Below are 26,905 nucleotides of genomic sequence, written 5' to 3'. Positions count from 1 at the left end.
ATATAAACAGGCTTGAATATATATTCTTGCTTGCCCTTATTTATCTAAAATTTAGCATATTTAAAAATTGTTCTGCACATTCTTTTTATCACCTGTGTCATGGAGGTATTTCTATATTGGTATTATAAAGAGCATTCTCATACAGTTGACCATTGAAAAACATGGGTTTAAACTGCATGGATCCACTTATATGTGGTTTTTTTTCAATGAATGTATACTGCACGATCCTCTGTTGGTTGAATCTTTGGCACTGAGGATATAGAGGGAAAGCTGTAAGGTTATGTGTGGATTTTTCAATGCAGGGAAGGTCGGTGCCCCTAATCCCTGCATTGTTCAAAGGGCAACTGTACTTATGTTGTTTTGCACATGTAAATCTGTAGAGAATGGCCCAGAAGTGGAATTACTGAATACAAAGATCTAAACTTTTGTAATTTTGATGAATAGTAATGTTAATAAATTTCCCCCATTGTATTAGTTTATATTTTCCACATCAAAAATTGAGAGAGATGTTTCCCTTACAATATCTTTTCAAGCTTTTTGGTTTGTACCAATATGATAGGTGAAGAATAATACCTCAGGGCAGTTTTAATTTTTATTTCTCATATTATAAGTGAGGAGGAGAATCATTTTAACAACCACTATTGTATTTCTTTTTCTGCAAGACTATATATTTTCACCATTTTTCTTTAGGGTTAGTTTTATCAATTTCTAGGGGTTCTTTATGAGAGAATTTATTTATCTTTACTGTGTTATAAATTTCAAATATTTTCCCAGTTCTTTGTGTTTTACTTATGGTCTTAATTTTTAAATTTTGTATCAAAAATCTAAAAGCCTTTCCCATTCAAAGTTTGAAGGGTTATTCTCATGACTTCTGATATTTTTATGATTGTATATTTTACCTTGTAATATTTTATACATTTAGAATTTATCCTGGTTTTTCAGATAAAGTATGTATGCCACTTAATTTTTTTCCAGATGCCACTGAGTTCTTCTGATACTATTTATATAATCATTCTTTAATTGATATATTTAAGATGTCACCCTAATTGTATGGTATATTCTTGAATGTTTTGTGTTTCTACCTAGGGTCAATGGAACTCAAAGTAAAACTCAATTTTTTTTTTGCTTTTAAAAATTACTTTGAGGAAAGATCCATAATATAATATTCAAATAGGAATTTTTACATGATAGGTTTTATTTTTCCTATTATTTATTTTAAAATTTTTATTATACCTTTTACTCTAAATATTAAGGTACAAATTTTATTTGATGCATTATTAACAAAATCTCAAATCGATGGGTTATTTTAAGATGTTTAAATAGTTAATTTGACAGATACTCAAGTCAACTTCTCTAAAAGTGAATTTATTATTCTCTCTTAATCCTACCAGTGTCGAGACTCATATCTGGGTGTCATCCTTGTCTCCTGCTTCTCACTCCCTGGTCTTATTAATTCTGACTCTTAACAGTCTCTTCTCTCCAGCTTCTTTCCCAAACCAATCTTACTGTCTCCTTCTTGAAGAAAATTGCCATTATCATTCACCTATATTAGGTCAACAAGTCCTGCTTAAAGCTATCTGAGTAAGTTCATTCTCCATATAGAAGCTAGATTTTTAAAAAAAAAATTTATTTGACAAAAAGATGCTTTTAGGTTTTTTCTTTGTTCAAATCTATCATTATCTTCTGGGGGACCTCCCTGGTGGTCCAGTGGTTAAGAATCCGCCTTCCGATGCAGGGGAAGCGGCTTCGATCCTTGGTTGGGGAACTGAAATCCCACATGCTGCAGGGCAACTAAGCCCGCATGCCGCAACTACTGAGCCCACATGCCGCAACTATTGAGCCCACGTGCTGTAGAGCCTGCGTGCTGCAAAGAAAGATCCTGCGTGCCACAATGAAGATCCTGCATGCTGCAACTAAGATCCAACGGAGCCAAAAAACAAAAAAATCTTTATTAGATGTTTGAGTGTGTGTGTGTGCACATGTGTGTTTCAGCTTTGTTGAGATATTATTGACATATTACATTGTGTAAGTTTGTGGTTCAACGTGTTGATTTGATACACATATATTTCAAAGTAATTACTACCATAGCCTTAGGTAAATCTACATTGTCACATAATTACCATTTCTTTTTGGTGGTGAGAACATTTAAGGTCTACTCTCTAAGCAACTTTCAAGTATAAAATACCATATATTAACTATTATAACTATGCTGTACATTAGAACCCCAGCACTTATTTATCTTATAACTGGACTTTTTGACAAACATCTCCCCTTTCCCCTGACTGCTGAGGCCCTGGTAACCACCATTCTAATCTCTGTTTCTGTGAGTTTGGCTTTTTTAGATTCCACATATAAATGAGATCATACAGTATTTGTCTTTCGTTGTCTGAATCATTTCACTTAGCATAATGCCCTCAAGGTCCATACATGTTGTTGCAAGTAGCAGTATGTCCTACTTTCACATGGCTGAATAATGTTCCATTATGTATAAAACATCTTTATCCATTCATCCATCAATAGACACGTAGGTTATTTCTATATCTTAGTTATTGTGAATAATGCTGGAGTGAACATGGGAGTGCAGATATCTCTTTAATACCCTGTTTTCCTTTCCACTGGATATATACCAGAGTGGGATGGCTGCATCATATGGTAGTTCTATTTTAATTTATTTTGTGAAACCTCCATACTGTTTTCCATAGTGGCTGCACCAATTTACATTCCCACCAACAGTGTATAAGAGTTCCCTTGTCTCCTCATCCTTGCAAAAACTTACTCTTGTCTTTTCAATAATAGCCATTCTGAAAGGTATGAGTTAATATCTCACTGTGTTTTTGGTTTGCATTTTCCAAATGATTAGTAACGTTGAGCACCTTTTCATGTACCTGCTGGCTGTTTGTATGTCTTTGGAAAAAAAATGTCTATTCTGTTCCTCTGCTCATTTTTTAATCAGATTTTTTTTTTAACAATTGAGGTATAAGAATTATTGATTTAATTTGGATATTAACCCCTTATCAGATACATGATTTATCAATATTTTCTCTTATTCCCCCAAAGGTTGCCTTTTCATTTGTTGATAGTTTTCTTTGCTGTTTAGAAGCTTTTTAGTTTGATATACCTGAAGTCCCACTTTTTTATTTTAACTTTTGTTGCCTTTGCTTTTGGTGTCAGATTAAAAAATCATCACCAAGAACAATGTCAAGGAACTCACTCCCTATGTTTTCTTCCAGTTTTATGGTTTCAAGTCTTAGGTTCAAGTCCTTAATCCATTTTGAGTTGAATTTTGTGTGTAATGTAAGCTAGGGGTCTAGTTTGATTCTTTTGCATGTCGCTGTCCAGTTTTCCCAGCACCATATTTTGAAGAGATTATTCTTTACCCATTGTATATTCTTGGTTCCTTTGTCAGAAATTAATTGACCATATATGCATGGGTTTAGTTCTGGGTTCACTCTTTTGTTCCATTGATCTATGTGTTTGTTTTTATGCTAGTATCATAGTGTTTTAATTACTATGGCTTTGTAATATAGTTTGAAATCAAAAAGTGTGATGCCTCCAGCTTTGTTCTTTCTCAACATTACTTTGGCTATTTGAGGTCTTTTGTGGTTCCACTCAAATTTTAGGAATCTATTTCTGTGGAAAATACCATTGTAATTTTCAGAGGGAATGCATTCAACTGTAGATCAATTTGGGTCATGTGAATTATCTGTAATTATCCAAGCTACCCTCTTTGTTACTGGTACCTCCCAGTAGTTAAGAGTGTGCCAAGTCCTGGCTGTGTCCTACAGGGGATGATCACAGTCAGCACATAGATGTAGTTTGATCGGAAGCCAGAACCTCAGACAGCAGCTGGGAAAATACATAGTGCCCGCCCAGAGAGGAACTGGGAAATGGGCATGTTTCCTGTTCCTTTTGCATTTGGCCTAGCTTTATAGCTGCCGGGAGTGGTGGGGTTATGGAGGCTGTGTGTCTTGCACCTGTCAAGAACTACTGCTTCGTTTGCTGCAGTCTGTGAGATTCATGAAAGCAAACACCATTGGCTACCTGAGCCAGGTGATCCAGAAGCCCATCTCTTGGGCAGCAGCTCCATAATCTTGTATACCAGAGATGTGTACAAATTCCTTCCAGGGAGATTCTGGAGACTTGGAGTGGCCTAGAGGGAGGGGGCAAGGCAGGTGTGCATAGTTTTCCCTGGTCTTAGGGGAAGATCTCAGTCAATCCCTAAGATTGGTATGTATTAGAATCTTGACCCCAGGCAACAGCTCTTAAGGTATGCAAATATAACTGTTTCTGGGAAGGACTGGAAGATGGGTGTTTCTGCTTGTTCCCTCTGTTCTGAGCCCTGGGAGGATAGCTGGTTAAGAATTATTTATTTATTTGCTACATGCAAGACAGTTGTCTATGAGAGCCAGGAAATCCAGGGAGCTATCCCTCAGGTGGAAGCTAGTACAGCTGGGGCACAAGTTTCTTCCATGGAGACACTGGCAATTTGGGACAGGCTAGTGGGAGAAGGTAGAGGAGGTATCTGCTGACTTCCCTGGCCTCCAGGATGGATGACAGTCAGCCCCTACATGCGTGCTAAATTAGAAGCCTACCCTCAGGCAGCAGCTTTTAAAAAGTATGCAAATAGGCCCTTTAAGGGAAAGACAGATCTGGGTGTTTTCTCCCTGTCCCCTCAGATCTGAGACAAGGGGGTAGGTAGTCAAGGGCACAAGCCCCATTGGCTTTCAGAGCTAGGCAGAACTAGGTATTTTGGTGTCTTTTCCCTCAGATGGGGGTCTTAAAAGTTAGAGCTATAGATATGGGGTCTAAACCCTTGCTCTTCAGACAGAAGCTGGGAGTTGGGTGTTTTCTCTGGATGGTATGGATTGTATTGAACTGTGCCTGTGGGTGTGGCGTGGATGGGGGTGTATGGGTGGTGTCATTCTATGGTGAGAATGTGTCTCAGCCTCTTCTCCCATTTCAGTGAGGGTAATTTTTCTTGTTTGACCAATGTGTAGGAGTCACTCAGCTAGTTTCTGGATTTTTTCTTTTTTTAATTGGAGTATAATTGCTTTACAATGGTGTGTTAGTTTCTGCTTCACAACAAAATGAATCAGTTATATATATACATATATTCCCATATCTCTTCCCGCTTGCGTCTCCCTCCCTCCCACCCTCCCTATCCCACCGCTCCAGGCAGTCACAAACCACCGAGCTGATCTCCCTGTGCTATGCGGCTGCTTCCCACTAGCTATCTACCTTACGTTTGGTAGTGTATACATGTCCATGCCTCTCTCTCGCTTTGTCACAGCTTACCCTTCCCCCTACCCATATCCTCAAGTCCATTCTCTAGTAAGTCTGTGTCTTTATTCCTGTTTTACCCCTAGGATCTTCATGACATTTTTTTTCCCTTAAATTCCATATATATGTGTTAACATACGGTATTTGTCTCTCTCTTTCTGACTTACTTCACTCTGTATGACAGACTCTAGGTCTCATTACAAATAGCTCAATTTCGTTTCTTTTTATGGCTGAGTAATATTCCATTGTATATATGTGCCACATCTTCTTTATCCATTCATCTGATGATGGACACTTAGGTTGTTACCATCTCCAGGCTATTGTAAATAGAGCTGCAATGAACATTTTGGTACATGACTCTTTTTGAATTATGGTTTTCTCAGGGTTTATGCCCAGTAGTGGTATTGCTGGGTCATATGGTAGTTCTATTTGTAGTTTTTTAAGGAACCTTCATACTGTTCTCCACAGTGGCTGTATCAATTTACATTCCCACCAACAGTGCAAGAGGGTTCCCTTTTCTCCACACCCTCTCCAGCATTGACTGTTTCTAGATTTTTTGATGATGGCCATTCTGACTGGTGTGAGATGATATCTCATTGTAGTTTTGATTTGCATTTCTCTAATGATTAGTGATGTTGAGCATTCTTTCATGTGTTTGTTGGCAGTCTGTATATCTTCTTTGGAGAAATGTCTATTTAGGTCTTCTGCCCATTTTTGGATTGGGTTGTTTGTTTTTTTGTTATTGAGCTGCATGAGCTGCTTATAAATTTTGGAGATTAATCCTTTGTCAGTTGCTTCATTTGCAAATATTTTCTCCCATTCCGAGGGTTGTCTTTTGGTCTTGTTTATGGTTTCCTTTGCTGTGCAAAAGCTTTGAAGGTTCATTAGGTCCCATTTGTTTATTTTTGTTTTTATTTCCAATTCTCTAGGAGGTGGGTCAAAAAGGACCTTGCTGTGATTTATGTCATAGAGTGTCCTGCCTATGTTTTCCTCTAAGAGTTTGATAGTTTCTGGCCTTACATTTAGGCCTTTAATCCATTTTGAGCTTATTTTTGTGTATGGTGTTAGGGAGTGATCTAATCTCATACTTTTACATGTAGCTGTCCAGTTTTCCCAGCACCACTTATTGAAGAGGCTGTCCTCTCTCCACTGTACATTCAGGGGAAATTTTTTTTTTCAGAGGAAATTGTTACATGTTTAGCTGTAGATTTGGTTTGTCCCTGGGAGCTTACTATGTGGTCATCTTGGACTGGAACATGGGCCTGTGTGTGTATGCTCAGGGGTAAATATTCACCTGTTCTTATACCATGTTTATATTGCGCCCTTCCTACTCTTAAATTTTCTTCTGGAATTCGTTTCTATATAAGATTTCAATTAGGAATATAACATAGTTGTTTTTCTAAATAGCCAATTGAACAGTCTCATTTATTGAATAATGGTACTTTTCCACTAATATATAAATGCTGGAATTACCATGTTCTAAATTTTAGTCTTCTTTTTGTTATATTATGACATTATTCTTCACTATTCAAATTATGTCATAACTTTTAATATATATTTACATATTTATTTCTCTTTTATCTTAGAATTTTCATCTTCCAGATAAACTTTAGCTGTTCATTTCCTTAGCAAAACATGCTGCTGAGATTTTGATTTAAAGTACATTTTATTTAAAAAATACACTTTTTTAAAAGATAATTTATAGTTTTCAATATTGAGTAATCCCATTGAAGAATATGTTATATCACTCCACTCCATTTATTCAAGTATTCTTTTATATCGCTCAAGAAACTCTTGCCATTTTTATCATATGATGTCTCCAAAATTCCTGTTAAATTTATTTTTACTTATATTCACTGTTATGTATAGTATGTTTCAACATTTATACCTCTGATTTCACTTACCCATCTAATTGTATTTGCTATAACTTCCATAAAAATATCTTTATGAAAATAATGGAGCTAACAGTGAGCCCCTTTGTATTATTGCTAACTTCGATGGGAATGCCCTTCTAGTTTTAATAGTAAGTGTTATACAACTGTGTGTTTAGAATAGATATTTAAAATGTACTTTGGTTGATATTTGGAAGGAAATAAATTTAAATGTGTATGCTAGACATGCCATTTTAAAACCAAAAATTTCTAATTGATATTTTTAATTCTTAAAGTTTTTTGATTTTATATGTTTATTTCAAAATTATGCCAGGAATATTGAAGGTAATCTATAATTTTGTGGATGTCTTGACATAAAAATTTAATGTAATTCTTAAACACTTGCATTGAAATCTTTTACTCTATCCCAGTCTTGCTATTTAAATAACTTTTTTATCATCTAAATCTCTAATTTCCTTTTTCCCCCGATATGTCTTCATATAACTTATGTTAGTACATGTCATTAAACAAAGAATGTGACCCTTTGAGGGTTCTGATTATTTATATTTATATCCGATGGGACATCAGATGTCTTTTTCTCTCATTCCTCAACCAGATGCCCCATCCAACTCTAAATTAGTGAAAGCCTAGCCTATATTTATTTCTTCATTGACTATGGCCTTAAGATTCTTTTCTTGCTATTGCCTAGAGTAAAACCTCACTTCAGTGAGATCATGTTTTCATTTGACATGGATGTTTATTTAATTGTTTCATACCCTAAGGGGAACAGACACAAACCTATTTACAACATAGATTTCTGCTTGTGCTTGTTTTCTTTCTTCCTTTATTTCTCAATCTATTCATCTGCCTGATGCAAAATAATATCATTTGTTAATGTTACATCAGGAAGTCAAAAAAATATTCCACTGAAATAAAATATTTGACTAAGCATCATGATTGAAATATACTAAAATTAGTATAGCTTGATCTGAAAAGTCATACTTATGTTATTTGTGGTTTTCCCTCAGTAAATGGATTTCATTTGCTCAGGTGACTGAATAATGAACAGTGTTAGAATGGTACCCCTTTTAGAGCTCTTGAAATCTTTCAGCTAAGATAGTATCTTCGTAATAATGATCTAACCACTTCCCTTTTTAACTTTTTAGTTGCCCTTTGCTTTTCTCAGTCTGTTTTTGTTGTTTCTTTCTAAACGCATGTGTGTACACACACATATTCAACCTCCATTCCCTTTAATTTTATATATTTTGGGACAATTTTGAATAGTTGGAAAATTTTAAACCTTTCAACTATTTTGTCCTATTTCCTACATTTTTATGAAGTAAATGATATTTCCATGAGACAATATTAATCGTTAAGAATGAAATATTTTGAAAATTTAAAAATTGCTAGTTCTTCTCAGGATATGGTATATGGAGAAATCAGGATGATAAAAAAGGACAAAGAAAGTTATAAATGGAAAACTTATAATAAAAAGCAGATAGATTATACATCTTTAAGGAGTTTGCATTTTTTAAAAAAACTTTTTCAAATTCAAAAAATCTTTGTACTGACTGGTCTAAAATTAATTTTCTTCTCAAGCAGAAATACATTTGAAATGCATTCTTTTGATTTGTATTCACAAGCTAATCCTATTATCTCTTTGCAAAGATATTTTATTTTAATGACGAAGAAGTCAGGAGAATAGAATAAAGTGTTCTTTAGAAGTGTTTTGTGAGATTTCACTTCTAAAAGATACATGTTACCTACTTGAAATGTAAGAAATTTTCTTTTAAAAACATTCCAGAGTAAGAGATTTAATAGTGATCCAATAACTTAATAATTCTTTATCAATCATGTCTTTGTAAAATGTATTAGTTTTTTATAAATATATTAGTACTTAAATGAATATAGATATATTGATGACTGATAAAGTTACCATGTGAAAATCAGTTCCACAGTTAAATTTCCTTTCACCTCCCATAAATCATTATAAAAAGTTCTAGAAATTAAAAACATGAAACAGATGAACTCATAATGACATATTTAAGTATGGGATGTCTTTTAAATATCACCAAAAATTTGGTAAAAAAACACATGATTTTATGATGAAAAGAACAAAGTAGAAACTTTTTATGACACCAATATTATTAAATGTTAATAAAATGTTTTATTTATAAATGTTGATTTAGCTTTATTCATTCTACTAGCATTTTATTAAACACTTTCTACATGTTAGTTATATACTAGGGACGTGGAGATAAAAACAATGTAAAAGATAGTCTTTATCCTTTATAATATATATTTAAGAATATTCACAATATTTTCTGTCATAGAAGTGTAAATCATAGACAGGTATAATAGTTTTGATTCTTTGAGCTCTTTCGCTATGTTCAGAATATCTTTTTAGTTAGTTTTATGTTTTAATTATAGAAAATTTCAAACACCCATAAAAACAGAATGGTACAAGGAACCTCCATATACCGTTATTCAACTTCAAAAGCCATCAGTTTTATATCCTTTAAAGTTTCTGTTTTTCTGTTTTTTCTTTTCTGAAATATTTTAAAGCAAATCCTGATATCATATATCATTTCACTCATAAATACTTCAGTATGTTTCTCTAATAGATAAAAACTTAAGAAACCTTAATATCATTATTACATTAACAATATTGACAGTAATTCCTTATATTATCTAAGACCTAGTCCTCATTCAATTTCCTTCAGTTGCATAGAATTCATTTTAACCATACAAGCTGTGACTGAAATATAGAAGAAATAAGACTGTTAATTATATCCTTTCGTCAAAATAAGATTAAAATCATGAGTATTAGTTTTCTGTGCCTTTATCTTCTAAAGCAAAATAACAATTGTCATCCTAGAGATCTGCTCTGAATTATCTGTACAATTTACAAAAGGAATGGCTGTGTTTATTATCATTTCAACTTAGAAGGTCAGCAAGAGAAGGTCAGCAAGTGCATAAACTTCTTGCTTTGTGATGACAATGATGTCAGGCAGGTTTTCAGAGAAAGAATGCAATTAGTGTCAGGTGCATCAAATCACTGCAGGTAATTGCAATCATTTTTAAGGAGAAAGAAGAGGAAAGAGAAATCTCACAGACTGAAAAAAAAAGTTAACAGCTATATGGCAGCTTTTGTGGGCCCTTGTTATTCAACAACCGAATTACATGACATAAATTCAAATTACATTACATATCTAAAAGCCATATTATAATTTAAAAAGAAATGTTTGCTTGTCTGAATACTTGCATATTTAATCTAAATCATAAGTTATGTTTTAGTCATTGAATGTTGGTTATATTTTAAAAGATTTCCTCAGTATATTTGTAAAATTATAGTACACATATTTTAATTTTAATTACCCTCACAATGAGAGATGTGGAAATGCCACAAAATATCCAAAACTTTGTAAAATTGTATTCACTATCTTTTTCTAAAGATTTAATTTCCCAGTGGGTTATTAGATTAAGGATTTATAGAGATGATCTTTCTCTAATTATAAAATATGTAAATACATGTACACTTACTTTGAAGAGCAAAAACTGGCTAATGATTAACAGGGGACCACTTTGAATTTTTCCTACATTGCTTTATGAGTGATAATCAGTATTTTAAATACAGTATTCTTCTAGAATGTATATAATTCACATAGGTATTTTCTTGCATTTTTTCCCTTTTATTAGGTCTATGCACATAAAAATCAACTATAAAAGTCAAGTGAGATTCAAATGTAAAGATGCAAACTGTTCTCTCCCTCACCCAGCCTGGATATGGACACATATTGCTCATATACTGCTTCTATATTATAAATGTTGAATTGTGTATACAGTGTTCACTCAGGAAACAAACGTGTGAAATTATGTCATGTTTACTCTAAGTACCCTCTTATTTGTAATTTTCCTTTTATTATTAAACTTCCATAAGAGAAAAGGAACCTATTCAATTTTGTGAATCCCAGAAAAAGAATCTAGAACATAATGAAGTGTTAGGATATGGAGGGTCATAAGCAAGAGTGGACTGTTTACTTTTTGGAGACAAATAAACCTAGAAACCATGGTTTGAAAGTTTCTGTCTAACTACTTGAACTAATAAAACCAATAATGTGTCATTTGTCTTTAACAGGAAAAATAAATCCACATATATTTCAAGCAATTCTAGGAGGACAAATAGAATCTACTTAGGTTTATAAGTAATGTTAGTGGACTGTTTCAGCACACCTCAAAAATACAATTTTATAATTTTAATACTCCATGACAAGGAAATAAAAATTCAAAAAGTATTGAAGAAGAAAAATAAATAGTAAAAGACTCCCTCTTAATCCATATTCTCAGTTCTTTTTTTTAATGTAGCTCCTTTTACCATCTCTGTAATTTGTTCTCCTGGTATAAGTTATATGCTTGTGTATTTCTTGATATATCACCTCTAAGCAAAATCTACTGTTTCTGTAAAATGGAAGGTGAGAACTAGTTCTTTTCACTCTTTGTAATTCCTATACCTTAAGCGTTCTTTTTGTTTTATCAATTGGATATGTTTATACATTGAATTAATAAAAGTTAACCTTTATTTCTGTATCCATCTATTTTGAACAGTTATCTTTGACTTCACACAATGAACGATGAATGAATTTAGCATCTATTAATTTTCCTCCAGTATCCCTCCACATCTCAAATTCTGTCTCATATGCTAGTACTTTAATAATTTCCGGCATTAATATATATTTTAGGCATAAAGGTCTTTAATTTTTTACTATAGATTCATTCTTAAAATAGATTTCAATAAATAGTATTTATAATATTATGATTATGTAGCTACTATTGACTAGGTAATGTGGTTGGATTTGTGCGTAAAAGAGTGTAAATTTTTTACCTCTAACAAAACTTTTCTGCCTGAAGGAGTATAGTCATGTGTGCAGAACAATAGGGTCCTCTTTTCTTAAATTTAATTTCTTGCTTAGAATCACACCATATTTTCATTTGCTGTATTTGAACAAGGACTTTGAAAAACAATATTCTGTTTATCCAAGAATTTTCAACTGCATTTGTTTTTATTCTTTCTGACAGGCAAAAAGAAGTTTGCCTTTTGTTGTATTACTAATATACTCTAGCTCACTGAACACATTATATCTTGAAAGTGCTACTCAGTAATAATTTCTTACTAGATCCCTTGGTCAGCTGTCATTCTGAAATCTCTTCTTACTGTAGTTCTCTCATACATACACAGTGTCTTGAATTTCAATTTATGCCTGTCAATTTCTCTTTCTTAACCTCCTCGTTCATTTTGTTTGAGTAAAAATGTCTTCCAGTAATTAAAAAACAAAACATGGAGATATTCTCTGAATTTTTACGTGTCTGAAATGTCTTTTCTTTGCTTTCATATTTTATTGATAATTTCGTTGCCAGAGAATTCAATATTGAAAATCGTTTCCTACAGGATGTTGAAGACATTTCCCCATTGTCTCTCAGAATTCAGAGTTGATAACAAGGAATCGAACACTAACTGACATTTTCTTGGCAGGGTGGGGAGGGGAAGGTTCTGTATGTTTTGGGGATCTTCTAGTGATCCTTGTTGTGAGATTTAATGAGATATGTCTAAGTATGTGCAGTTTTCTTTTGCCCAGTGACATCTTGCATTCTGGAGATACCTATCTTTAGCTATGAAACAGTTCCTGCTGTTAATTATTCCTTTCTACTCTCTTATCCTTTTCCCTTTTTCTAGAAAGTATGTTTATTGATGTTCACCTTCTTGAATTGATCTTCTATGTCTTTCTTTCTCTTCATATGTTCCATCATTTTAATGTTTTCCTTTACATGGAGGAATTAAAAATTTTTTTCTTTTAGTACTTAATATTGATTTTGCTTTTATTTTCACATTTATAGCTTTAATTTCTATGGACACTTTCTAACTCCCTGATGGCTTCTTTTAAATGATAGATTTTTTTCCATCTATGCAGGATGTATTTTTGAATCTCTCTGAGAGTGCCAATTATAATTGGTTTCTAAACTTTGAATTATTTCTGTTTTCTCTGTTACCAATATGTTATCTTTGTCTTTCTTTTTTCTCTTGCTTTTGTTCTATTCATCGTCCTTGGTGTTTATTATTTGCACATATTTATCAATGAAGGACTAAATGGATTAATATAGGTGACTTGTTTTGGTTTTCTTTGTTATTACATTACTCTCCTCTGAGTGATTGTGCTGACTACAGCGCCATGTATGTGGAAGGACATGTTCATTGGCAAATCCACTCTGTCTTTTGCTCTCCTTACCTGCCAGTTAGGAAGAGAGAGGAGGAATGGGAGCTATGTCATTATAAAGGAAACAGCATCCACCTTTGTGAAGGCTTCTTAGGTGCTGACCTCAGCTATGACTCCCACTGTTTGAGTTAACCTGCTTGTGCAATCCCATTCACCTCCTCTGCATTTCTGTAGATGTCTTTTGTCCTTGCTGTTATTTCAATGATTGACTGAAAAATAGAAGGAGGTGGCAGAGGACAATACATGTGCCCTGTCTATCATCTTGAGCGACACATTTAAGAGGAATTTGAGAGTATTATTAACTTTCTAAATTATAAAGTTCTGCAAAGTAACTTAATTTGTAGGCAAAATATTTAAATATTTTAAGTGAAGATACTTGAGAATTACTATGGTGACAACTTGTAATACATGCCTTGCAGCACATAAAACAATTACAGAAATAGTTTGTGATAAAACTACCACTTCCTAACGTTTACTGAACATGGCTCACGTCAAGCACTGTTTTGAGTATCTTATATTTATTAACTTCATTCATACACACAAGAATCCTGTGAGTTTTATACCACTATTAACTACATTTTACACATTAGGAAACTGAACCTAGAATGATTAAGAGACTTGTCCAAGGTGAAACAGCTACTAAACAACCAAACCAAGATTCAGTCCTACAGTCCCTAAGCCTACAAGCTAAATTATATCACTACTGTGATGAAAATTTTAAAAATCACAAAAATAAGATTATATGCGAAAATTCAAAAACGTATTGGTTGTATTATGGTCCCTAATATCAAAATATTTATTTTTAACAAATATAGTAATATATTTTTTTAGAAGAGTTGTTCAAAGTAATGTGTCAGTGTTACTTTCAGTGGCAAGAATACCGGGCCTCCAATTCTAGATGTACTGCACATCCTAGTTCTGCAACTAGTATTGATTTATTTACCTTCTCTGCTCTTCAGTTTTCTTTTCTGTTACATGCTCATTTCATTTCTCATGAAATATGTATTAAATGCTACATTCCAGGCTCTATTCTAGGAGTGTGAGACACAGCAATGAATAGAAGAAGATTCTTCAGGAAATTTATATTCTTGTGGGAGAAACAATCCACGAGTAAATGCAAACTCAAAATGGACTTCTTCTTCCAGCAATGAAACTAGCTTGTTTCTGAGTTCTTCTATTCAAAACTAGAAACCTGAGCAAAGTATAAAATATCATCTGTTAAAAGGCAAGGGAGGGCTACGTGCTAGCAGGATTTGTGGGAGCCCAAATCCTGGAAAGAAGACAAACCTAAATAGGTGAACCTGACAGTTGAAGCTGCTTTTCCCCTCGCTGGTGTCAATTCCAAAACACTGTTGAGAAGCTGAGTAGCTGAGTAGGAAGGGAAGCTAAGGGGCTGAGAAATAGGGCTTCCCTGGTGGCGCAGTGGTTGGGAGTCCGCCTGCCGATGCAGGGGACACGGGTTCGTGCCCCGGTCCGGGAATGATCCCCTGTGCCGCGGAGCAGCTGGGCCCGTGAGCTATGGCCGCTGGGCCTGCGCGTCCGGAGCCTGTGCTCCGCGACAGGAGAGGCCATGACAGTGAGAGGCCCGCGTAAAAACAAACAAAAAAAAAAGAGGCTGAGAAATAGGCTGGGTTTTGAACAATCAAAAGTTGGAAATAATCAGGGTCTACATAGTAACAAACTCCCTTGAAAAATCCCTGACTGTTAGTTGAGACCCTGAAAGGCTACAGCCTAGGACTAAGAATCAACCAGTAATGTCCCAGACCTCATTAGGACTGAAGACCAGTTTTGAAACAGCTCAGGGCCTTGAAGATTATCTTTTTAGCTAATTGACTACCTGAGCAATAGGGAACATATTGATGGTTCTAATCAATGATGGAGGTGTTTTGGTAAAATAGAGAGTAGGGAGGAAAATGCTGGTCCTGCTTAGGGCATGTTGAATTAAATGATTATGGGGTCTGTATTGAATTGGGGAGGGAGGAAAAGAGAGGATTCACAGGCTGGGAGAAAGGGAAGGCTTTAAAGCTGGAGGTCATGGTGATTGGACACAGGAAGTTGTGAACAAAAGCTAGTTTTTCCCGTTGAACACTTCAAAGACTGAGTGATGACAAACTTCAGAGATGGTAAAGTGGTTGCTGGAGTGAAAGAGAAGATAATTGATAAGAAGAAACCAGGAAACTGCACAGCTAGGTAGTTGGAGGAATTATCTGAATTGGATGGTGCATTTGCGTGGAATACTGGCAGGAATTAAATTGAGAGGAAGTCAAGACCTCTCAGAATAAGAAGTACTAGAAAAGTTATGTAACTAATATTTTCTCTAAGGAGATTTCAACTTTAACAGGAGAAATATTCAGAAGGAAAAAAAACCCCACAAACCTTTATTCTTTGGCTAAGCATCATTTTTCTCTCTTCCCCTTCAATGTTTTATTCTTCAATCCATAATTTAAGAAAAAATATGTAATTTGAGGAAGGATTTTTTTTAATTTATTTGAAAATTCAGTTAAGTATTGAGAGGAAAAAACCTTAAATTTCATAGCTATTATTTTATTATACTCATATAATTTACTCATAAGTAAATTGCTATTCTTCACAGTAATTTTTGACAACAGATTAATGACCTAAGCTCACTGTGTAACATCTGGTATACCTTCTGTGGACTAAAAATCAATTAGAATTTTTAATTATTTTTGTGCAACATCTGCAAGACAGTCTAATTCAAAGGCAAATAAAATGGTCTCTCTGGTGATGGTGTAGTAAGATACACTCATGGCTTAAGAAACTGCCCTTTCCTAGAGTGTACAATTTGAAAATATTTGGCTTGTCTTTTCTCATTTGGTTATTAGATTTAATTTATGTGGTTAATAGCATACACTATTGTATATTAATAGGTTTTGAGACCAATATCAGAAAGCATTGTTTAATTTTCTGAGTACTTCTAACTCTAGCACTTGATTTCTTATCAAACTTTTTTTTCAGAGTTGGAAAACAGTTTCAAATAATCCCCATATAATTAATTGATGATGATATGCTTTTCATCCTCTGGCTTATCTTGAGCCATTGCCAGTGCTGTTTAAATCTTCTGATTAGGAAAGTCAGTTGCAAACAGAAATACAATAGAGTGACCAAAAGTTCTGGAGACAAAGTTGAATGCTCGTTTCCAATCAACACAGATTCTAATCAATTCAGATGTCAGTTTTTAATCCTTGATTAATTATAATCATCTATAAATATCATATTTGTTATTCTGTGATAATTTTTGACATCTTTGTTCTTCAATAGGGTGCTATTATGCAAAGAGAAAAAGTAAATAAAACTCTTTCAACAAAGTTGACATTAAACTGCAGATGATTGGTGCATTCTATTGACCTCTATCTCTAGTATTCGAAATATAATTGATCTTGGTTAATAGTAGCCATTTCTCAATGCTAAAAGCTCAGCCATTAATTTTATACTTGTATAAAATTCTCTTGAAATATTTTACTTTGTTTCTTTCTTAAAAAATTTATTATTATTATTTTTTACATCTTTATTGGAGTATAATTGCTTTACAATGTTGTATTAGTTTCTGCTGTATAACAAAGTGAATCAGGCGTATGTATACATATATCCCCATATCCTCTCCCTCTTGAGCCTGCCTCCCACCCTCCCTATCCCACCCCTCTAGGTGGTCACAAAGCACTGAGCTGATCTCCCTGTGCTATGCAGCTGTTTCCCACTATCTATTTTACATTTGGTAGTGTATATATGTCAATGCTACTGTCTCACTTTTTCCCAGCTTCCCCTTCCCCCGGCCCCCATGTCCTCAAATCCATTCTCTACGGATGCGTCTTTATTCCTGTCCTGCCACTATGTTCATCAGAATTTTTTTTTCTTTTTAGATTTCATATATATGTGTTAGCATACGGTATTTGTTTTTGTCTTTCTGACTTACTTCACTCTGTATGACAGACTCTAGGTCCATCCACCTTACTACAAATGACTCAGTTTCGTTTCCTTTTATGGCTGAGTAATATTCCATTGTATATATGTGCCACATCTTCTTTATCCATTCATCTGTTGATGGACATTTAGGTTGATTCCATGCCCTGGCTATTGTAAATAGTGCTGCAATGAACATTGTAGTACATGACTCTTATTGAATTATGGTTTTCTCAGGGTCTATGCCCAGTAGTGGGATTGCTGGGTCATATGGTAGTTCTATTTTTAGTTTTGTAAAGAACCTCCATACTGTTCTCCATAGTAGCTGTATCAATCTGGATTCCCACCAACAGTGCAAGAGGGTTCCCTTTTCTCCACACCCTCTCCAGCATTTGTTGTTTCTAGATTTTTTGATGATGGCCATTCTGACCGGTATGAGGTGATACCTCATTGTCGTTTTGATGTGCATTTCTCTAATGATTAGTGATGTTGAGCATCGTTTCATGTGTTTGTTGGCAATCTGTATATCTTCTTTGGAGAAATGTCTATTTAGTCTTCTGCCCATTTTTGGATTGGGTTGTTTGTTTTTTTGATACTGAGCTGCATGCGCTGCTTGTATGTTTTGGAGATTAATCCTTTGTCAGTTGCTTCATTTGCAAATATTTTCTCCCATCCTGAGGGTTGTCTTTTCATCTTGTTTATGGTTTCCTTTGCTGTGCAAAAGCTTTGAAGTTTCATTAGGTCCCATCTGTTTATTTTTGTTTTTATTTCCATTTCTCTAGGAGATGGGGCAAAAAGGATCTTGCTGTGATTTATGTCATAGAGTGTTCTGCCTATGTTTTCCTCTAAGAGTTTGATAGTGTCTGGCCTTACATTTAGGTTTTTACTCCATTTTGAGTTTATTTTTGTGTATGGTGTTAGACAGTGTTCTAATTTCATTCTTTTACATGTAGCTGTCCAGTTTTCCCAGCACCACTTATTGAAGAGGCTGTCTTTTCTCCATTGTATATTCTTGCCTCCTTTATCAAAGATAAGGTGACCATATGGGCGTGGGTTTATCTCTGGGCTTTCTATCCTGTTCCATTGATCTATATTTCTGTTTTTGTGCCAGTAGCATAGTGTCTTGATTACTGTAGCTTTGTAGTATAGTCTGAAGTCCAGGAGCCTGATTCCTCCAGCTCCGTTTTTCTTTCTCAAGAATGCTTTGGCTATTTGGGGTCTTTTGTGTTTCCATACAAATTGTAAAATCCTTTGTTCTAGTTCTGTGAAAAATGCCACTGGTAGTTTGATCAGGATTGCATTGAATCTGTAGATTGCTTTGGGAAGTATAGTCATTTTCACAATGTTTGTTCTTCCAATCCAAGAGCATGGTATATCTCTCCATCCGTTTGTATTGTCTTTGATTTCTTTCATCAGTGTCTTATAGTTTTCTGCATACAGGTCTTTTGTCTCCTTAGGTAGGTTTATTCCTAGGTATTTTATTATTTTAGTTGGGAGTGTTTCCTTAATTTCACTTTCAGATATTTTGTTGATAGTGTATAGGAATGCAAGAGATTTCTGTGTATTAATGTTGTATCCTGCTACTTTATCAAATTCATTGATTAGCTCTAGTAGTTTTCTGGTAGCATCTTTAGTATTCTCTATGTACAGTGTCATGTCATCTGCAAACAGTGACAGTTTTACTTCTTCTTTCCTGTTTTGGATTCCTTTTATTTCTTTTTCTTTTCTGATTGCCATGGCTAAAACTTCCAAAAGGGTGTTGAATAATAGTGGTGAGACTGGACAACCTTGTCTTGTTCCTGATCTTAGAGGAAATGCTTTCAGGTTTTCACCAATGAGAATGATGTTGGCTGTGGGTTTGTCATATGTGGCCTTTATTATGTTGAGATAGGTTCCCTCTGTGCCCACTCTGGAGAGTTTTTATCATAAATGGGTGTTGAATTTTTTCAAAAGCTTTTTCTGCATCTATTGAGATGATCATATGGTTTTTCTCCTTCAGTTTGTTAATATGGTTTATCACATTGATTGATTTGCATATATTGAAGAATCCTTACATTCCTGGGATAAACCCCACTTGATCATGGTGTATGATCCTTTTAATGTGCTGTTGGATTCTGTTTGCTAGTATTTTGTTGAGGATTTTTGCATGTATGTTCATCAGTGATATTGGCCTGTAGTTTTCTTTCTTTGTAACATCTTTGTCTGGTTTTGGTATCAGGGTGATGGTGGCCTAGTAGAATGAGTTGGGGAGTGTTCCTCCCTGTGCTATATTTTGGAAGAGTTTGAGAAGGATAGGTGTTAGCTCTTCTCTAAGTGTTTGATAGAATTCACCTTTGAAGCCATATGGTCCTGGGCTTTTGTTTGTTGGAAGATTTTCAATCACAGTTTCAATTTCAGTGCTTGTGATTGGTCTGTTCATATTTTCTATTTCTTCCTGGTACAATCTTGGAAGGTTGTACTTTTCTAAGAATTTGTCCATTTCTTCCACTTTGTCAATTTTATTGACATATAGTTGCCTGTAGTACTTTTTGTTTCTTGTTGCAATAATTGCTTTGGGAATGTTTTTTTTTTCGTGTATATATATATATTTTTTTGCGGTACGCGGGCCTCTCACCTCTGTGGCCTCTCCCATTGCGGAGCACAGGCTCTGGATACGCAGTCTCAGCGGCCATGGCTCACGGGCCCAGCCGCTCCGCGGCATGTGGTATCTTCCCGGACCGGGGCACGAACCCGTGTCCCCTGCATCGGCGGGCATATTCTCAACCACTGCACCACCAGGGAAGCCCTCCATGTATAATTTTATGTAACATTTCTATGGTCTGTGATCTCTTCTTTTCAGAATTTTAATTCTTTTAATTTTGTCATAAATATCTATGCATATTTGTTTTGCTGGTACAAAAAAGTTTTGATGATTTTCTAAACATTTCTAGAGACTTTGATTAGCTAACTTTGATGATAATGTGAACATATTTTTGGAATATATACAACTCTGAACTTTAGGCTAATCTAAACCAGTGTGTTTCAAAATTTAATGTGCATACTTGTCACCTGGGGATCTTTTCAAAAGGTCAGGCTCAGATTTACCAGGAATGAAGTCCGCATTTCTAATAAGCTCTCGGGTGATGCCTATGCTGCCAGTCCTCGGACCATAATGTGAGAAACAAAGATATAAATAACTATATGTTTTAATATGTTTGAATATTTTTCATCAAGTAAAACTTTGAAGTTTATTGAGGATATTAATTGTCTTTAGTTGTAGATGATATACTATTCTTCTATCCTTTCACTATAAAACTCCTTAGAAAAGCAGTCTAATGTTGTTTATCCAGTTTTTCATCGACTCTGCTGGGACCAGTTACAATCAAATTTATGCCCACATCAGTTTCCATGACTGTTCTTTTAGTGTTCTGTATCAACCTACTCATCTCCAAACCAAGTTTATTTATGCTCATTGCTTATAACAAATTAATGTGTGGAGGGCAAAACCAAACTTTCAAGGAAACAAGGAACAGCCTATATCACAGTAATTGTGACAAGGGAATCTGGGCGCTAGAGGTATTGGTACTGAAGGAGCTGAGTATGGTGTTTGGGAGGAGAGGAAATCCTGTATGCCAGGATGGATATCTTGGAACCATCACCACCAGTTACACATCAGTATGTTCTTAGGCTGCTAGATAATGTTAACCACACTAGTTTTGTTCTTGTTAATACCTCAGCTTACTTGTGAGGATTACCATATACACATTAGATATGTATATATTATACATGCACATATGTCTCAATAATTTATAAGCTGTGTCAGGTCATCCTTATTGCCCTCTTGGTCTGTCGTGAACCAGAGGACAAATTATGATGTTTGGCATAGGTTAGCATCTAGTCAATATCTCTTTACACACACAAATACAAATAATATTTGTATTTATATAATACACATGTACACACAAATCCTTAATAATGGCTGACAGTGTCTGCAGTTCGCTTTCACACTTGATCCTGGAAGTCAATATATGAGCAAGTTTTGGGCCATTTCCTTTATTTTCCCTTTGCCCTCTCCATCTTATTAGTCCTGAGATCCTTTTCCATCAAAAAAGGACCTAACCAGTATAACCTCTTTTCTGCTTCTCCCATAAGCAAAACCCCATGAACCATCATCCATCAACGTAATGCTACACTAGTCTCTAAAATCCTTGAGTTATAACTGCTTATTTATAAAATTAGTGAGGAGAAGAGACTGGCAAGTAATTCCCCTATGCCAGATTGAATGAATTAGTTTATATATAAAGATATTACCTTCGAATTTTTATTCTCTCAAGTAGCCTACAATGTTACTTATACTTTTTTAGGATTTTGTGGGGGACATAAGTATGCTGATACCTTGAACATAACCTTAAAAGCATTAAAATAGGGGCTTCCCTGGTGGCACAGTAGTTGAGAGTCTGCCTGCAGATGCAGGGAACACGGGTTCGTGCCCCGGTCCGGGAAGATCCCACATGCCGTAGAGCGGCTAGGTCCGTGATGCATGGCCGCTGAACCTGCGCATCTGGAGCCTGTGCTCCGAAACGGGAGAAGCCACAACAATGAGAGGCCCGCGTACCACAAAAAAAAATAATAATAATAAAAAAGCATTAAAATAATAGGATATTATTTTTATAAACTAATGGGTATTTATTATTTTCTTTTGTATTTTTCTTAACCTTTATCTATTAGAGAGCTGCTTTCTTATTTTCATTTCAATTGATTATTATGTTTTAATAAATCATGTTGGAAGTGAACTATTATAGCTTCAAAAGAAATTTATCAGTTTTTTGTTTTATGTATGTCTTTTTTCCCGTAATTTTCACTGGAAGTCCAGGCTATTTAATAAAACATTGACACATTAGTAGTCTATGAATTGCCATGCCCGTTTCTAATTGCTAGATTTCAAAATAATTCCATATTATATTTTTATTAATTCAATTGTTCATTGAATGAGTTGTTCAGAAATTCAAACCAACATTACGTTTGATTTCCGTTAGTCGATACACTCTGAATGGATGTAACTCACTTGCCTTGCAATCTTCATCTTATGAGGTTTAAAGTCATTGTGCCCCATGCTCATTTTTTACAAATATAGTTGCAAATCGTCGTTAATCATTTATCAATCTCTGTTTTTTTTCCCCAAATAGTTCTTATATTATAAAATGGAGTTTCTGATAGTGAGCATATACCAGAAGCCCATAAAACTACTCAATTGATTCCTGTGTTTTTCATACTCCATTTTAATTTTCTTTTTATTTGGAAATCCATTTTTTCAAAGTTAAAAAAAATATGCAATCCAATTTTTCTCCTTCTCCTCTTTAGTTAAATATAATGATAAACGTGTAGTTAATAGATGCTGTAAAGGGTACATTTCAATACAGAGATCAGCATTATATGCTCCTCGTGGAAAGGAAAGGGAATTTTTAAATTAAAAAAGAAAATCTTCCCTGGCAACACGATCCCAGATGGCTAGAAGTACACCCTTATTCTAAACACTCTACCTGACTTGAGCGTTATTATCTGCTTCCTGTACCATCATTCCCTTGAGTTCTACAGTCCAAATTAGACCTTGTGTGGCAGGCAGATGGTTTTCTTCCTCACACCAGAATTTATACTCCCCTTCTAGACCTGTGCTTTGTACTTGACATACCTGCTCTTGCTTAAGCAAAGACTATGACCATGTGTGTTTTCCCAGTCTCCGTTTCTGTTTTCCAGTGGGCTTGTCTTTCTGTCTGTTTGTCTTGTCTCTTTCCTCATGACCCCATCTCACAACTCTCTGTTTCTGCTCGGATGGTACATACCTGTTTGCAGATCTGCTCTAGAACTTCCAACAGATACTGTTCAATTTACAAAAGGATGCAGTCCTGAAACTTAGGAAAATTCTGGTAGTGGTAATAACTGTATTTTCCCTTATAGTATTTTGAATTTAGTCATGAAAATATTCACCAAGCGTGTTTTAATCATCTTCACTTTATTCAAAGCTCTTTGGTTCCAAGAAACAGAAACCCACCCAAAGCAGCTTAAATGTTTAAGGATACAAAAATGTTGTGGAAATGAATGAAATACAATTGGGCATTCTGGAGACAGACACTGAGATGTTGGAAGCCACTGAAGACAGAGATAATGACTCTTCGCCTTCCACTCTTCCTCTGGAACCACCGGCTCTCTGCTTCATCATTTCTTCTGTATATTTGCTTCAGTCTTCTCTGAGAAGAAGTATTTTTACTGTATATCTTGAGTGGGCTATTTTTCATACACTCTATTAAAAGTATTCTCTTCATATAGGTATCTATATCAAGGAATAATTTTTGTGTTTTCCTTTATAAAGGTTTTCTCTTTACTATTCTTTTTTTATAATCAATTTTCATGAACATCTAATCAATTTAACTCTATTTAGATTGAGTGCATTTGTATTGATAAAATCTACAATTTTATGCACAACTTTTTATTAACATATACATTTTGTTAGTCCAAGTGACAAGTTTAGAAATAAAGTAACTGCTTCTCATTCTCCCTGGCTCTCCTCATCAACAACGTTTTATCTGTGATCTAATATTAATTGACATGACATCATCATCATGTATGACATCAAAATAAAAAGCACAGTTGTGCTACTGATCGTGATTTTACATAAATATCAGAAGATTGATGCTATTTATCTGAATACCCTTAAATATCCCATTACGTAGTTCCATGGAACAATGTATCTAAGATTTAATAGTAATTGATGTTTCTAGATAATTTCCCCAAAGATTGTAATGATTCACAGCCCCAGCAACAGTGGATAGAGTGCCACTATTTTTTTTTTTTTTGCGGTACGCGGACCTCTCACTGTTGTGGCCTCTCCCGTTGCGGAGCACAGGCTCCGGACGTGCAGGCCCAGCAGCCATGGCTCACGGGCCCAGCTGCTCCGCGGCATGTGGGATCTTCCCGGACCGGGACACGAACCCGTGTCTCCTGCATCGGTAGGCGGACTCTCAACCACTGCGCCACCAGGGAAGCCCTAATGCCATTTTTAAAAAAATCCTTGTCAGCATGCATGTTGTTGTTCATCAATTTTTTCCACTCAGAATGGAAAGTAATACATTGTTGTTTTAACTTCCTGGGTTGCTTTTCCCTTACTAATACTGAGATAGATCATTGTTTGACAACTATATTGATGATGTATCTCATAGCCTATCACTGTTCTGGTTTTTGCCATTTAACAATAAACTATGTAATTAAGCAAGCCTGTCTGTTATTTTATGGATTTCTTCCTGTTTTGCTTCATAAGACTCCTCCTTCTAATTCAAATTAACTTCTTTTTTGGCATTTTACCTTTAAATATAAGAATGTTGCTCAGTTTTACAAATGAAGAAACAGAGACTTAGAAAGTTCAATAACATTGTTAATTAACTCTATATCTCTTTTTAATTACTAATCATTTTTTGCTATATTTAACATAACTATTATAATAATATATGGTATCTGCTCTGTTGAACATCTTTTATCAGATGCCTGGTAACCCTTTTCCCTCTTGCTTTTTAAAGGCCTTAAATGTTCTTTAGCAAGCAACACTTTTTAGCCATGTATTGTTGATCTCACTCCCAAGTCCAAATTGATATTGATTGGATTAAGCTAATCATCACATCTTACTTCTTGCCCATTTGGAGTCAGTGGAATTCTAGGAAATGTTGCAGTGGGAGTGGGGAAGTAGCAAAAAAGAAGGCTTTCCGTGTTCCTCTTTTGTGGTGCTAAGATGTAAAGCATCTTCTGCCACCTTGTTATGACAATGGAAGCCAACTTTTGGATCTGATATTCAAAAGAATTATAGCTCAGACATAGAGGCTGTGATATGTGAAGTGTGAATCAAGCCCTACCCAAAGCTAGCCCTGTCAATGGACCTTTCAGTTAAAGAACCAAACAATTCCTTTAAACATTAAGCCATTTTCAAATGAGTCCTCTTCTCTCCTCTGTACGTCATAAAAAGTCATCAAAAGCATTCCCTAATTTTGGAAAATGTGAACTATGGAATGGAGACTCTCTTGCTTAAATGTTCTAACACACTCTGTCTTTTGAGTTTTCTTAATCTAAATTATATTATTATGTTTTATTTACAATATAAAAATCTTACCTTTTACTCTTAAAATAGTTTCAAAGAGAGAATAGGTGCTATGTACAGTCTATATATGGTACCTTTGATACTATCCAGAGAGTTGTCTAAGTCTTTCAACTTTATAGCTTAGATAATATGACTTTTCCTTCTCTACTGTATCCTCTTAAATTATTATTTTAACATCATCATAAATCAAATGAATATGTCTTACCTTAATGCATAGGCTTATTTTTTAAATGGCCAAGTGTGCTGGGAAGAAAAAATTAGTTATTTTTAACAGTTGTCCTCAAATTCTTATTTATACAAAAGCAATCTCTAATTAGAAGGTTCCTGAGTATAGTCATCTCTCAGTATCCACAGGGGATTGGTTCCAGGACCTTCTGAGGAAACCAAAATCGGCAGATGCTGAAGTTCCTTATATAAATGGTGTAGTATTTGCATATAACCTATGTGCGTTCTCGCATATACTTTATATCATCTCGACTACTTATAATAACTAATACAATATAAATGCTATGTAAATAGCTGTAAATACAACGTAAATGTTATGCAAATAGTCTCCAGTGAGTGGCAAATTCAACTTTTGGCTTTTGGAACTTCCTGGAATTTTTTTCCCTAATATTTTCCATCAGAGTTTGGTTGACTCTGTGGATGTGGAACTTGAGGAGACGGAGGGCTGACTGCACAACTTTAGCCATGGCACATGAGGCCTGGAGGTCATGAACTGAAAGGGACAGGAGAACAAAGAGAGAGGTGAAACTGTGCTGTATCATAAGTTATAGTGATTGGAGATTGGGGTCAGGACCAAGAGAGAAGTGGAAAACAGGGAACCTTAAACAGGAGTTTTTGATAATCAGTTTCAAGTTGTTTTCTGTGCTAGATGAATGTATTTTGGAAAGGGCACTGGGTCCATAGAATGGCATGTTCAATATATTGAAGTAAACTCAGTTGCAGGAGGTCATACGTGATTCCTGATAATATTGAAAATTATTTTTTCAGTGGAAGAGTAGGAACTTAGATTACTTTCTGCTTACATTTTGGTAGGAGGGAACAGTGTTCTGCAATGAGTAAAATGTTCATTTTTATTTAGAAGTTCTTTCTTTAGGTACCAGGGACTAATTACATAAATAGGCAGAACTTCAATTTCTGGAAGCAATACTGTAAACATTATAACACTTAAATTTTAAAAAAATAGTATGAAACTATAAATGGAAAAGGTACATTAACATTTATTAAACGTTATTTAATTTATTATTTATGTTGAATGAATAGCTATGGTCATTTTAGCAAATTAAGCCATTGTTTCTATATTTTATTTCTGTTATTTTAAGTATGAGTATTGTATATGCAACATAAAGTAGAGTGTGTTTTAAAATAAAAACCCAATATAGTGTATATATATATAAATTAAATTGACTGTGCTATTTATTTACCAATAGTACATCTTCTCTGGA

At 34.7% G+C, this 26,905-nt stretch overlaps 1 protein-coding gene across 1 annotated transcript in view; it reads left to right on the top strand.

Moving 5' to 3' along the window:
- SPAG16 (sperm associated antigen 16) overlaps positions 1 to 24,725 on the top strand; it is a 207,950-nt gene extending 183,225 nt beyond the window's left edge. The window contains exon 11 of the mRNA XM_022567608.3: positions 23,338 to 24,725. Within this exon, the coding sequence (XP_022423316.2) occupies positions 23,338 to 23,380 (43 nt within the window). The 3' untranslated portion in view covers positions 23,381 to 24,725. The remainder of the gene's footprint in view (positions 1 to 23,337) is intronic.
- Positions 24,726 to 26,905: the final 2,180 nt, after the last annotated feature.

This window comes from Delphinapterus leucas, chromosome 8, assembly GCF_059928025.1.
Source record: "Delphinapterus leucas isolate spDelLeu-1000000601 "Yukka" chromosome 8, BTC_Dleu_Yukka2, whole genome shotgun sequence".
Taxonomy (NCBI): domain Eukaryota; kingdom Metazoa; phylum Chordata; class Mammalia; order Artiodactyla; family Monodontidae; genus Delphinapterus; species Delphinapterus leucas.
This window is presented reverse-complemented; position numbering and strand designations above follow the sequence as displayed.